This window comes from Schistocerca serialis, chromosome 4, assembly GCF_023864345.2.
Source record: "Schistocerca serialis cubense isolate TAMUIC-IGC-003099 chromosome 4, iqSchSeri2.2, whole genome shotgun sequence".
Taxonomy (NCBI): Eukaryota; Metazoa; Arthropoda; class Insecta; order Orthoptera; family Acrididae; genus Schistocerca; species Schistocerca serialis.
Window position 1 is genome coordinate 378957522 of NC_064641.1, and position 13969 is coordinate 378971490.

Below are 13969 nucleotides of genomic sequence, written 5' to 3' on the forward strand. Positions count from 1 at the left end.
CAAGTTGTGGTTCAGTTTTATATGCATCAAGCTATTATAGTGCTCACACACGAAAAAAAACAACTGAAAAGTTTAATTCATTAATTCGTGACGTGCTGTCACATTGTTGACATAGGTGCACAGCACGGAGTCTCTGCTGCGGCACTGCCCGTGGATGAGCCCAGACAGCTACGACTGGATCTACCAGGCGCCGGCCATCGTCGTGCTGGCGCTCAACCTCGTCTTCCTCGTCATGATCATGTGGGTGAGTCGCCCAGGATTCCGTCCGCCCTGCGAGATGCACATTCGCGCTTATTAACAGTTGCATACCAATGGCGAGGGGGGGGGGGGAGGTCAGTAACTGACCCCAAAGAAGTTTTTGGGCTAAAGCTCCTGTCGTGTTCAGTAGTTTATTTAATAAATACATGACATTTATCGTAATTATAATTGCTACAATCGATAATGAGAACAGCTTTTGGTTTACACTCATTGTTGAGTTATACAGATTGTTATACATGAAGGTGTAGCAGGTCAACAATCACTACTCGCAGTCAACCGGTAAACAGTGTGGTGAATGGAAGTTAATATCTTTGTGGCATTTGACAGAATGTACAAGAAGATGAAATTGACAGATGACGAAATTAGAAATTTGCTTGAGAGTTCAGACAATGAATCCGAAATCTGAAGCAGTGAAACTGAAGATGCAGTCATGGAAATTCCAGATCAAGTAGTTTCTGACAGCAGCGAGTTGGATGAAAGTGAGCAGGGTAAGTATTGATTTTTATTACTTTTTGCAGATATTTTGGAGTATATTAGGATGTGTGTCTCGGTAGAGCGCTTAGTTTGCTAGTGTTCGGTTCTGTTTTCATATTTTTATATGTATTCAACCAACAAGAGGACGACCCAGGCCGAAAGCACAAATTGATCAACTTGAAAAAGACATGCTCGCTCCGTAAAGTATGATATGCAAAAGAAGCCCTTACGTAAATCAAAGGAAGAGGTCTGTTGCTAACGTAATGAGAACCACGAAAGAAACTAAGACAGGGATAAAACCTGATACACCAGGTAAAGCTTTTCTAATGTACTTCGATGATAACATCCTGGATAACATTGTGATGTGTACCAATCAAAAGCTTGAAAATCTTTGGGAATCATGTGAAGATATTTTCATAAAAAATTCGAAAGAATTTGAAAGGGAAGAAATTGTGTCAGCAATTGGAATTCTATTGAACTGTGGAGTCCATAGAAAGAACAAGGACCGTTTACGTGCTATATTTAGTAAAGAAAACTTTTCCATTTACCGAGCTTCATTTTCGGAGAATATACTGAGGCTCTTACTGAAGTGCTTGCGTTTACCCGAGCAGCTAGAAACCAGGCCGACAAATTTTCTCCTATCAGGGATATATGGAACATGATAGTAAATTTCCTGAGTTTTATAATCCTAGTGAGTCAGTCACAGTGGATGAAGAACTTGCAACCTTCCCTGGGCGATGCCCATTCAGGCTATATATTCCAACAAAACAAGGAAAATATGGAATAGAGTTGAACCTGTTATGTGATTCGGATACGAAATACTGCTTCTCTGCGCATCCCTACGCTGGAAAGCACGCTAATGAGAAGAGCCATAACAGTGGCCCTGAAATAGTTAGAAGATTGATTGAAATGTCTAAATTGAAACAATCTGGAAGAAATGTTACCATGGATAGAAAGTTCACTACCGTTCCACTCGCATCTGATCTTTTGGAAGAGAAAATAACTGCAGTTGGTACTATTCGAAGTGCCAAACGCGATGTTCCTACAGAACTCCGTCCTGTTTCTCTAAAAAAAAGCTACACCGTGAACAATCCAATTTGTCTTTAGTGATGCCACTTTAATCAGTTACGTGCCTAAGAAAGGAAAGGTTGTTACAGTATTGTCAACCCAACATCATGATATGAATGTGACGGAAGAGAAGCCAGACATCATCCTATTCTACAATTGTACAAAGTCAAGAGTGGATACATTCGATAAGTCTGTTAGAACGTACAGCTGCTATCGAGCAACGCGTCGATGACCAATCGCGGTGTTTTTCAACTTGATTGACATTGCAGCATACAATTCATATGTTGTATTTCAAGATACACACAAGGAATTACCCGACAAAGAGTTCTGGAAGAAAGAAGTACCTGAAAGATCTTGCTTGTGAACTTTGTAACCTCAACATGAAAACACGCGCTCAAAATGCTGTAGGCCTACACTCAAAATACACTACAGCGTTATCAACTTTTGGGTATGAGTGTAATCAAAATCAAGGTGCTGTGAGCAGAGGAAACAACGTCACGGAGCCGTGACGGAAAGTAACACGTGCAGCTGCGCATAATCTGCCAAAGAAAGGACGCTGTTACTTATGCGCCAGAAGCAAAGACCGTAAGTACATGAAGGCTTGCACTTCTCGCAGGAAGTATATCTGCCCTGCACACACCAAGAAAGAAGAAGTAGTTCGTATTGTAAAGTGTTCTGAATGTGAATCTTAGTAATCCTTGTAATTGTGAAATTAATACAAATAAATGTAGTAAACTATTTATTTTTTACAACAAATTTCCCAGAAACCCTTTCCCAGTAATAATAATCAACATTTTAATCTTCTAATCTGCCAAAATTATGGAAATACGTAAGTAATGTGATTTATCCTAGATAGAGAATGTGTGATGGTTTTGGGGTCAGTCGCTGACCCCTCCCATTGGCGTTGGCCAGTGCAACATACAGCATTGGTTTGCAACTGTTAAGCCTCATTTGAATGTGTCACAGTACTAAAGCGTCTGAAGTTGACCACATGTCTTAAGAACTCTAACTGATAAAACAATAAATTCACATTGATAGGGGTGGCATAGTAGTGTCTGAGATTTATGCGCTAGGTTATACCTATTTATTTAATTTGCAGTAAATTTTTCCTTGACGTTAATGGCAAACGTTCATCGAACATGCTATAAAACATGCAGAACGTACTGAAAGAAAAGTAACAGGGTAACACAAATTAAAACTGTGAAATCTTGCATTGTTTGTAGCATAAAAAAATCCAGTAATAAACACAGACAATAACTATCCCATTCTGTCCCTAGTCAACTTACAACGGAGATCGAATGTTGTGGAAAAGATTTATCTTTTTAGACAAATCCACAGTCATTGGTTGTTCAGCAACTGCATATACACTCCTGGAAATTGAAATAAGAACACCGTGAATTCATTGTCCCAAGAAGGGGAAACTTTATTGACACATTCCTGGGGTCAGATACATCACATGATCACACTGACAGAACCACAGGCACATAGACACAGGCAACAGAGCATGCACAATGTCGGCACTAGTACAGTGTATATCCACCTTTCGCAGCAATGCAGGCTGCTATTCTCCCATGGAGACGATCGTAGAGATGCTGGATGTAGTCCTGTGGAACGGCTTGCCATGCCATTTCCACCTGGCGCCTCAGTTGGACCAGCGTTCGTGCTGGACGTGCAGACCGCGTGAGACGACGCTTCATCCAGTCCCAAACATGCTCAATGGGGGACAGATCCGGAGATCTTGCTGGCCAGGGTAGTTGACTTACACCTTCTAGAGCACGTTGGGTGGCACGGGATACATGCGGACGTGCATTGTCCTGTTGGAACAGCAAGTTCCCTTGCCGGTCTAGGAATGGTAGAACGATGGGTTCGATGACGGTTTGGATGTACCGTGCACTATTCAGTGTCCCCTCGACGATCACCAGTGGTGTACGGCCAGTGTAGGAGATCGCTCCCCACACCATGATGCCGGGTGTTGGCCCTGTGTGCCTCGGTCGTATGCAGTCCTGATTGTGGCGCTCACCTGCACGGCGCCAAACACGCATACGACCATCATTGGCACCAAGGCAGAAGCGACTCTCATCGCTGAAGACGACACGTCTCCATTCGTCCCTCCAGTCACGCCTGTCGCTACACCACTGGAGGCGGGCTGCACGATGTTGGGGCGTGAGCGGAAGACGGCCTAACGGTGTGCGGGACCGTAGCCCAGCTTCATGGAGACGGTTGCGAATGGTCCTCGCCGATACCCCAGGAGCAACAGTGTCCCTAATTTGCTGGGAAGTGGCGGTGCGGTCCCCTACGGCACTGCGTAGGATCCTACGGTCTTGGCGTGCATCCGTGCGTCGCTGCGGTCCGGTCCCAGGTCGACGGGCACGTGCACCTTCCGCCGACCACTGGCGACAACATCGATGTACTGTGGAGACCTCACGCCCCACGTGTTGAGCAATTCGGCGGTACGTCCACCCGGCCTCCCGCATGCCCACTATACGCCCTCGCTCATAGTCCGTCAACTGCACATACGGTTCACGTCCACGCTGTCGCGGCATGCTACCAGTGTTAAAGACTGCGATGGAGCTCCGTATGCCACGGCAAACTGGCTGACACTGACGGCGGCGGTGCACAAATGCTGCGCAGCTAGCGCCATTCGACGGCCAACACCGCGGTTCCTGGTGTGTCCACTGTGCCGTGTGTGTGATCATTGCTTGTACAGCCCTCTCGCAGTGTGCGGAGCAAGTATGGTGGGTCTGACACACCAGTGTCAATGTGTTCTTTTTTCCATTTCCAGGAGTGTATTATATTGGATATATTTCTGATGATAGCCAGTTTCAAGTCAATCGAACCAGGTTGAGATCGGTAGAAATACCATATACAGTGGGACTGAGGCGGAAGGGTACATGCTTTGAAGATTGACAGATATTTTGATAAAAACTTCATATGCTAAGCCCTTTCTTAACAGTTTCCGAAGAAACTAATGAAAACATTGGTGAAGAGGACAAATACAGGTGATAGTAGATGAAACATTGGAATCTAATGTTTTGTTTAACTGTGTAAATTTCTTCGTAAGAAATGTTCAAGAATCCCACTTTCAGATACAATGCACTTTGCAGCTCTTGTAGTCCGCTGCCGCGTTGCTGATCTGAGCTCACTCGTACGGTCCATTACTTGATCACACGCATGTAAAAATAAGAGTGAAGTGAAGTGCGCACTGAAATGGTCAGTAAATACAGCAGTACGTAGTCTAACGTCGCTTCGGTTGTATTCACATGTGAATTCTGGTGAAGATAGATGTGCGAGTGGCGCCCGGTTAAGAAAAGGGCATATGTTGTATTGAATGTTCAGAATCACCAATACTATCACCCCTCAAATCATGTACCTTTCTTCTTGGTTCACCCTGTATAATGCCTAATCATCACATAACATGAAACACACCATATGTAAAACCAAATGTACCTGAGTAACTTACAGATTTCTGTAAGTAAAATATACCAGGTGACAGGTATTGAACTATATGAAATAAAGTCGTTGTAACGTCTCAACGGTTTGCATTAGGAATTTCAAACTGCACGGTTGGGCGCAGAGCATGATGTGAATTACTATGCGCATGCGCACGTGCCTTGTTTCTGTTGGCCATTTGCACGTGAAAATATCACGATACACTGTCACGCCTGAGCGTATAGCGCTTGTATAGGCCTACTATCAAAGCAATAACAGCCCAGCTGCCGTTCAAACGAAGTTCTCTACCGAATTGAAGCTGAAGACTACCGGTCCAAGCGTCCTAACAATTAAGATTTTGATTCACAAGTTTGATAGAACGGGTAGTGTTCACGATGACAGTATAGGCAATGTCGGTCATCCTAAAAGGATGAAAACGCCTGGAAACATCGAGAAGAAACGCGCAGTGTTTCAAACCAGTTCCCGGAAATCGATCACACGAGTTGCACAACAGGTGAGAAAGAACCAGGAGACACTCCGACAAATTGCTGTTGAAGACCTGCATCTCTCCCATACAAAATTCAAACCTATCCTCACTAAGCCCCAGGGCCCAGGAATAGCGGTTGTGTTTCGTCAACATTATTGTCCAGAGCATTGACGAACAGGACTTTGATGTGAATATGGTTTGCCTTAGCGATGAAGTCCACTTTCATTTCGATGAGTTCGTCAATAAGCAATATTAGTGCATTTGGCGGGCTGAGAATCCGCATTTCGCGATAGAGAAGTTTATTCGCCCTCAACGGGTGATGTGTCGCGTGCAATGTCCATTCACGGAATAATCGGTGCAATATTCCTTGATGGCACGCTAACTGCCGAACGGTACGTGAAGATTTTGGATTATGATTTCATCCCCATTATCCAAAGTGGCTCATGCAATACGGAGTTCGACCGCGTCGAGGTGGCGCAGTGGTTAGCACACTGAACTCGCATTCGGGAGGACGACAGTTCAATCCCGCGTCCAGACATCCTGATTTAGGTTTTCCGTGATTTCCTTAAATAGCTCCAGGCAAATGTCGGTTCCTTTGAAAGGGCACGGCCGACTTACTTCCCTATCCTTCCCTAATTCGATGAGACCAATGACCTCGCTGTTTGGTCTCTTCCCCCAAACAATCCAATCCAATCGACCGCGTCGAAGCAGGAGAGTGTTTGATGCCCTGGAGGCGCACTTCGGCGACTGTATTCTTGCTCTGGCGTACCCAGAGGCCACTGGCGTCGGTCTCGATTGGCCGCCATATTCTCCGGATCTGAAGACATGCGACTCCTTTTTGTGGGGCTATATTAAAGACAAGGTGTACAGCAAACACCCCAAAACCGTTACTGCGCTGAAAGCAGCCATTCAAGAGGTCATTGACAGCATCGATGTTCCGACACTCCAGCGGGTGATGAATAATTTCGGTATTCGCCTGCATCACATCATCGCCAACGACGGCAGGCATATCGAACATATCATAACCTAAATCTGAATATCTGTAGTGACGTTTACATCTTGCATAAAGTGTGCGCGCGCCGTAGTTTGTAATTAATTTTCGTTTTTTTTCATATAGTTCAGTAATTGTCACCCTGTATACTACACGTCGTATAAGAGTACAGCTATGTGGCACCATTCGCGCTGGGAAAATAAGAAAATTCCAGAAGATGGTGAGAGTGCTTGAAACTGAACGCGATTCACGTCTAGTACTTTTCCTATCTAAATAAATTGAAAGTATATTAGCACTGCATGTAATAGATAATTGTAAGGATTGTAGAGAGTAGCTGACACACAACACAAAATCACACAACAGATCTTATCGTTTGCAGTGTAATAAAATTGTTAGAGACTTAGGTGAACTATTCAAGCATCAGTTACGTATTGCATGGGCCACAAGTTTTTCGTTTTAAATTTTACAATGTTTGTCATACCTATGAAAAACGCACAAGCACAAATTTTCAGCACTGTCTGTATGGGATTAAGAAGCAATATGGGGCCACTATAAATTATTTTATACAGTTTAGTCCGGTATAAGAAGAAGTTATGTTGAAAAAACGATTTAAATATTTATTACCGTTATAAGATTTCCAGGCAGGCAACATGTAATCTGCTCTACACAGAATATAGACAGTGAACAAATGCTGCACGAGTAGTTGCTATTATGTCCGCCGTCTACTTTTGCCAGTGAGAGGCATCAGAAGACCTCTTCTTGATGAGCGGAGGAAATGGGGCGAGCAGTGTAGCCATTCTCGTGCTGAGCCCCCTTCCCCCCGCTTCCCTTCCCTTCCCACCCACCGCACCGACCCAGCCTCATTCGCCACTGCCAGCGCCGCGGCTCTCGAGCGTTAATCTCGCGTGCCGGTTGAGCAGCGTAATTAGTCGGCACGTAGCGTAGCCCAGTGCAGCGGCATTGTGCGTGATACTACGCTCCGAGTAACCTCAAAGAGGTTTATAAATTCTGCCCGCCACCCGGCCATTCATTTGGGTGTTGCTCTACTTCTCTCGCTTCGTTTATGTTGAGCCACACTGCACAAAGCTATTGTATCCTTCCATCAGGGCAGCGATATGATTCGCCGTTTCATACGTAGAACTCTACTGAAACATTTCCGACACGTTACGCCTCTTACTTTCTGTCTGACTCGGTTAAGGACTGTGACAATTCTCCTACTGTGATAATTATGGTACTGTCGCTACCGAAGTCATCACGTACTACATGATCATCTGATTTTATTTGGCCCGTTGCAGCACTGCTATATTTTATCAAGAACTTCTGTGATGAAAATCACAACGAGGTGGGAGTATCCAATTCCTGCGTCCAGAATCATTACTTCCGCATTTCTTTATTCATTTAGCTGGACGGTTAAAAGTGGGGCCAAACGTGTAGAGCCAAAATGATACTGCGCATGAACTGAAAAACGTCTAAAATCTAACTACTTTCCTTCTGCAAGTTACTACAGTCGTACAAATTTTCCGAAATAAAAACTTCCCTCAATCGACTATGGTTCAAATGGCTCTGAGCACTATGGGACCTAACATCTGAGGTCATCAGTCGCCTAGGACTTAGAACTACTTAAACCTAACTAACCTAAGGACATCACACACATCCATGCCCAAGGCAGGATTCGAACCTGCGACGGCAGCGGTCGCGCGGTTCCAGACTGAAGCGCCTAGAACCGCTCGGCCACACCGGTCTGCGCAGTCGACTATAATGGTGGTTTATTTGTCATTATTGACCAGTTTTGGCTGTTATATCGTAGTCATGCGATTATTTACATACATGGAAACATGACAAAATGCTGTCCAGAAGTCGTAAAGTGACCAAATTATTGTCATTTTAGACATCACAATTATGATACACAACCTTACCCCTTGGGAAAATATTTCAACCAAAGTACTGCAAGAATAAGCACTGTAGAGCAAAACAATCAACTTGGCAATGAACGGGAAGGTTGATATAAAGTAGATATTTGCACTTGTATTCTTATCAGCTTTCCTTTCCAACACAATTTTAATTGAAATCACAACAAAATAATAATGGGAAATTTTGGAAATTTGTAGTAAGTTCCTGTACGACGAAACTGCTGAGGTCATCGGTCCCTAGGCTTACACACTACTTAATCTGACTTAAACTAACTTACGCTAAGGACAACAGACACACCCATCCCCAAGGTATGATTCGAACCTCCGACGGGGGCAACCGCGCGAACCGTGGCAAGGCGCCTAAGACCGAGCGTCTACCCCGTTCGCAAAAATGATAATTAAAAAGATAATTGTGTTATTGTGAGCTTGACAGTGAGATGGATTTTTACCACCTGAATAACTGCAACACATTTTATGGAGTAAAAATATAGGAGATACCAATTACAATAACTGCGAAATCTCTAGAAAGTTTATTGCATCCACTCATGCACAATGAAACAGCTACGTTGCAGTAGATTGTGCGTTAACCTGCGCGTTTAATATCCAGAGGAACTGAAGAGTGACTTATACAACAATTCCCAGAACTTCAATAGTTGAGGGACGATCAAAATGTTTCCGCTCCACAGCCATACAAACCAGAATCGGTGATCCAGTCAGGAAAAATCGCCGTGAGCATTGTTGAGATAATTCCATCGACGCACCGTGTTGAAGATACTCATTCCATAAAACACCTTGCTAGCCTTGTCGCAGTTTTCCCGGACGTTTCTCTTGCCCCATACAAATTCTTTATTCTCCCGTGCATGTCTACCGCTGTCTGTCCTTTGGCAGCCAAGAAATTAATAACTGCTCGTTGGTCGTGGTTGGACTTGTTTGTTAATAACGTCGCCAAATTCATTTTTTCCGAATTTGCCTCACGCACGTCGGAAAGACACGAGCGCCACACTAATCCCTTGTCTATAAGTCGGTGCTTCCACACCCGCATCGGAGTCACGCTACGCTGCTGCAGGAACGTCCCCAAATTGAAACTTTTTGATCGAGCCTTAGAGTTTCTAGCTGGCTGAATACAACATCATACTTAATGGGACTGCCAGTAGAAATTTACAGGGCTGTGTTTCTATCAGTTACTGTACTTCCAACCCCTGCTGCAACTGCAGTCGGTGATCAGCTGCTGTGACGTCCTAGACATGTTTACCACTGTATGTTTCGTCGACAGAAGGCAACGGGTTGTTGCCAGTCACCCACGAGTGCATGTGTATCTGCTTTACAAGCAGCAGTTGGTGAGCTCAAGGAGGCCGTGCGGACTACCTTCGTCAGTCATCTTTTCTTCGTGTACTACTCGCGTGCAGTTATATCAACAGTGAAAATTACATACGAAGAGTAACACTTAACCCCCCTTAGTTCAGCAACCATTACCAATGTCGTGTGACTAGGGCCTCCCGTCGGGTAGACTGTTCGCCGGGTACACGTCTTTCGATTTGACGCCACTTCGGCGACTTGCGCGTCGATGGGGATGAAATGATGATGATTAAGACAACACAACACCCAGTCCCTGAGCGGATAAAATCTGCGACCCAGCCGGGAATCGAACCCGGCCCTTAGGATTGACAATCTGTCGCGCTTACCACTCAGCTACCGTGGGCGGACACTTTATCTGTTACAACGAGTTTATAAAAGACTCAAAATTAAGGTATATACAACAATCAATTTAATTTGAGGTTTATAACATTTTATTACTTTCGATTGTTCAATAGCTGCTTAAATTTCCAACAGGTGGCAGATACTCTATCACACTACTCAATCTGCTGAGACACAGATGTCTAGTAAAATGCTTTCGATTTAAATACATACACAGTGGTATACTCACGCCACACATAACAATGGCAATTTACGGTCGTGCAAGCCTGGCTAATATACTGAGAATTTGTATTCTGTAGGGAACTAGTAGTAGGTTGAATGCCAGTTTCGGGTAGATAGATATCTTTATTGCGGGTGACTTAGTAATCAGTCGACATAAACGTGGGGTACAGCTTAGCTCATATATTTAAAGAACTTGTACTACTGAGATCTTTTATTAGAACAGTAATGCACGACAAAGATCTGTAACACAAAATATGAAACCTGCCTGGTTTTTAAGCAGTATTAGTTTGATTAACAACCACGATTGGAAGTATGGCATCAAATTTTTATTTTGTCAAGCTATATCTAATAAATTAATTGAGTCAAATAAAAATACAAAATAACTTATCAACTATTATGGCTTACAATTGTTAATAATCCAGCAACAATCTTTTAGAAGAGCGGGTAATAACTTCAGTGGCTTGCTTTATACCACTGGAAATTGAAAATCAATTAAACGTCTGAACTATGAGACTCAATCAATAAAAAATTTTCTAAAAGTGCAAGGAATTACTTTGTAATAAAGCAAAATTGTTATGCTGTTTGAGACGCGTCGTAACTTTGTGTTAATACTGTAGCCAATAACTTCTAGGTTTTGAACCAGGCGCTAAGCATGGCGAGGAGAATCTAGGACCTCGTTCGACTTCTCTTTACACCCCCATTGGTGTGATGAAACAAGGGAATCGAAAATGACAAGGTGACTAGTTGACGCTGCTGGCATGAGCGCACTCGGTAGACGTCAAAGGGCGTCCTAAACAAGCGTCATATTTAACTTACGTCTAGCCATTTTTAAGCCGTGTGAACCATTCGTAAGCCCGAGTAGAGCTTCAGCACTCATCACCCACCGTAGGCTTCCTGCATCACTTGGTGTGGCTCTGTGAAGGTATCTTGAGTTTCACGCAAAACTTAATGCAGACGCGTTGCTCCTCTAACTTTGCCCTCTCGAAATACGTAAATTGTACTACACAACGTTCTACTCAGTACAGAACTGAACAATAACTAACAGACATACAGCAATGAAGCTGTCGGCTGTTACACATTAAACACAGGCGTGCGCAGCAATTCCAAACCGCATTTAGCTCCACATTATTTGGACGAAATTACGAAAGCTCCGGAGTTTTTTGATCAGATCCCGTATTACTCGTAATAGGTCCCTGAGAGAGAAATGCTCTTAAGCGTATACGTTTAACCTTTCTTTCACTTTATCTGTACATCAACAGAAAAGATTAATTTATTAAATGAAACCATTTCTACTGTAATAAGAAACCAACTTGCGACAAATATTGTTTCATTTAGTAAGTTTTAAGTGCTTTGCTACGTTTAGCAAAGGAGGGCATTTGTTCCTGTTGTGTTTTAAATATTATTTTTGACGTTAGAGACATGAAGATAAATTGCTCTAGACGAATACGAAAAGCATCCATACATTTTTGAATAAATGGTCAGGTATGGAGTGCAATACACGTTCTGCACTCAAACGCAAAATTAAGGATATACTGTTAGTGGTGAAGTTTGCATAATGGCACAGTGTTGTTTCTGTTATAATAGCGGGCATCAGTTTTCGCTTGAACTTCCATTATACAAGAATGTTTTTTCATTAAATGACCAAATTATCTGTTGGCAAATATAATTTTATAACAATTGTTTCTGTTGTGCCAATAATATACCGCCACTATACTAGAAACGTTATCCAATAACAATAAACCACCCACAAGCTCCACTCTTTCTTGTTAAAACCGAAGAACTGATTCATGTTCTGCTGTCACTAACGACTAATATTTTATATGCTAAGCTTATACAGAGGTGATGTAGCTAACCGATGGATACCAGTGAGTAGACCGACATTCAGAAAGGAGAAAATTGATCATTTTAGTGAAACGTGTATGAAGATATGCCACTTCATCAGATCTTCTGATAACCAGTATCTTCATTCCGCAGAAGAATCTTTTAGTTTCGATAGCTGTCAAGCAGCTTGTTAAGATACAAATATCCCTATTGAGAATAACTAGAAGAAAGCAGTACCCAACGATAAACAGATTGGACTCAGGAAATATAAAGACATAGACTATGTATTTGCGAGAGTACGCTCGACCACGTAAGTAATAAACAGTTTATTACAGTCATAAGCACACTACACAGAACATTAGTCACGCCCTTGCAAGAGCACAGTGGTCTGTTTCGAGCTCTGTCGACAGGGCAGAACTGGTACCAAGTGATCATGTGTCCCTACCCCGTCGACATAATTCTTGGGAATGAAATTGTATGCACTATTCGTTTGTATGCAGTCGGCATATTAACATGTGGATAGTGGTTGAAGGGGGGAAGACGGCATCCAAGATAATTAGTTCATGAATGCCCATTGCGAAGAATGCATGTTCAACTACGGCCCCCATTTACAGCGTTTTGGGACGACGAATTTCCCCTATCACATGTGCGTCGTTATGACCCCTTCATTACGAGTGCTGGTTTATTAATGAAAATTTAAAAGTGTAATTTAAATAGTGATAGATTTTCGTATTAGCTTTGATTACCTCGGCTGCAGGGTGATTGCTGAGCAGGCATCTGCAGTTAACTCTGACGTCAAACAGCGATGTATACAGTTGTCAGCTATATGCTTACAGGTGATACACTTATTGAACTCCTACGTGTATGACACCAGTATCTCGTCAGTTGAATATTTTTTTCCACAAAATAGATAAATGAAGATAGGACCTTGCAGCCCAGCCCTTTTCCCGCCTCCTTTTAGGCGAAGGGTAGAGTTTGAGTGCGCCTTCCACTAGTTTCATGTGGAATTATGATTTTATTTTCTAGAAGGATAACATCTGTTGCATTGCGTCGTCAATTTTTTAGCTTTATTGCGGCTTTAGACAGTCCTTGCGTAGCGCTATGCATGTATTTGAGTAATTAGGATAGATATGTATGATTAATTATATAACTGGGACCGATCTTCACTTCACTTTCCCAACCAAAATAAATAAAGTACTCTAACCTAACGTTCCTCTCCTGCATCTCGGCAGTTTCCTTGTACTGCTGGCTGCAAATGGGCTTTCCTTCAGAAGGGCCAGGTTTCGAGTCCCCAAACGGGCATTGGCATTGTTAATTTCCTGCCAGTTCCAAGCACCTCTGGGTTTATAATTGTGTTAGGGGGGTGCACGTAGGCTTTCCGTCCAGGAAGACCAGGGTTTGAGTCCTGGAAAGGGCACTGCCATATTTAATTCCCCACCAGTTTCTGAGTGAGGGGTTGTGGGGGTGGGATGTCAGCAGAACCCTGAGACACAGAGATCCCGCCAGAATTCGAAATTGCGCCAAAATTCGAAATTCCTCTCAATAGGGCAGGTGGTGGGAGGGAGGGGGTGGGGTGAGAAAGTGGGAGGAGCTGTGTAAACATATTACGTCATT

At 43.3% G+C, this 13969-nt stretch overlaps 1 protein-coding gene across 1 annotated transcript in view; it reads left to right on the plus strand.

Annotated features, from left to right (window-relative positions):
- The window catches only part of LOC126474677 (diuretic hormone receptor-like), a gene marked incomplete at its 3' end in the record, with an annotated part of 1060935 nt that overhangs the window by 985569 nt on the left and 61397 nt on the right, over positions 1-13969 (plus strand). The window contains exon 11 of the mRNA XM_050102155.1: positions 116-244. Coding sequence (XP_049958112.1) covers positions 116-244 — 129 coding nt within the window. The remainder of the gene's footprint in view (positions 1-115; positions 245-13969) is intronic.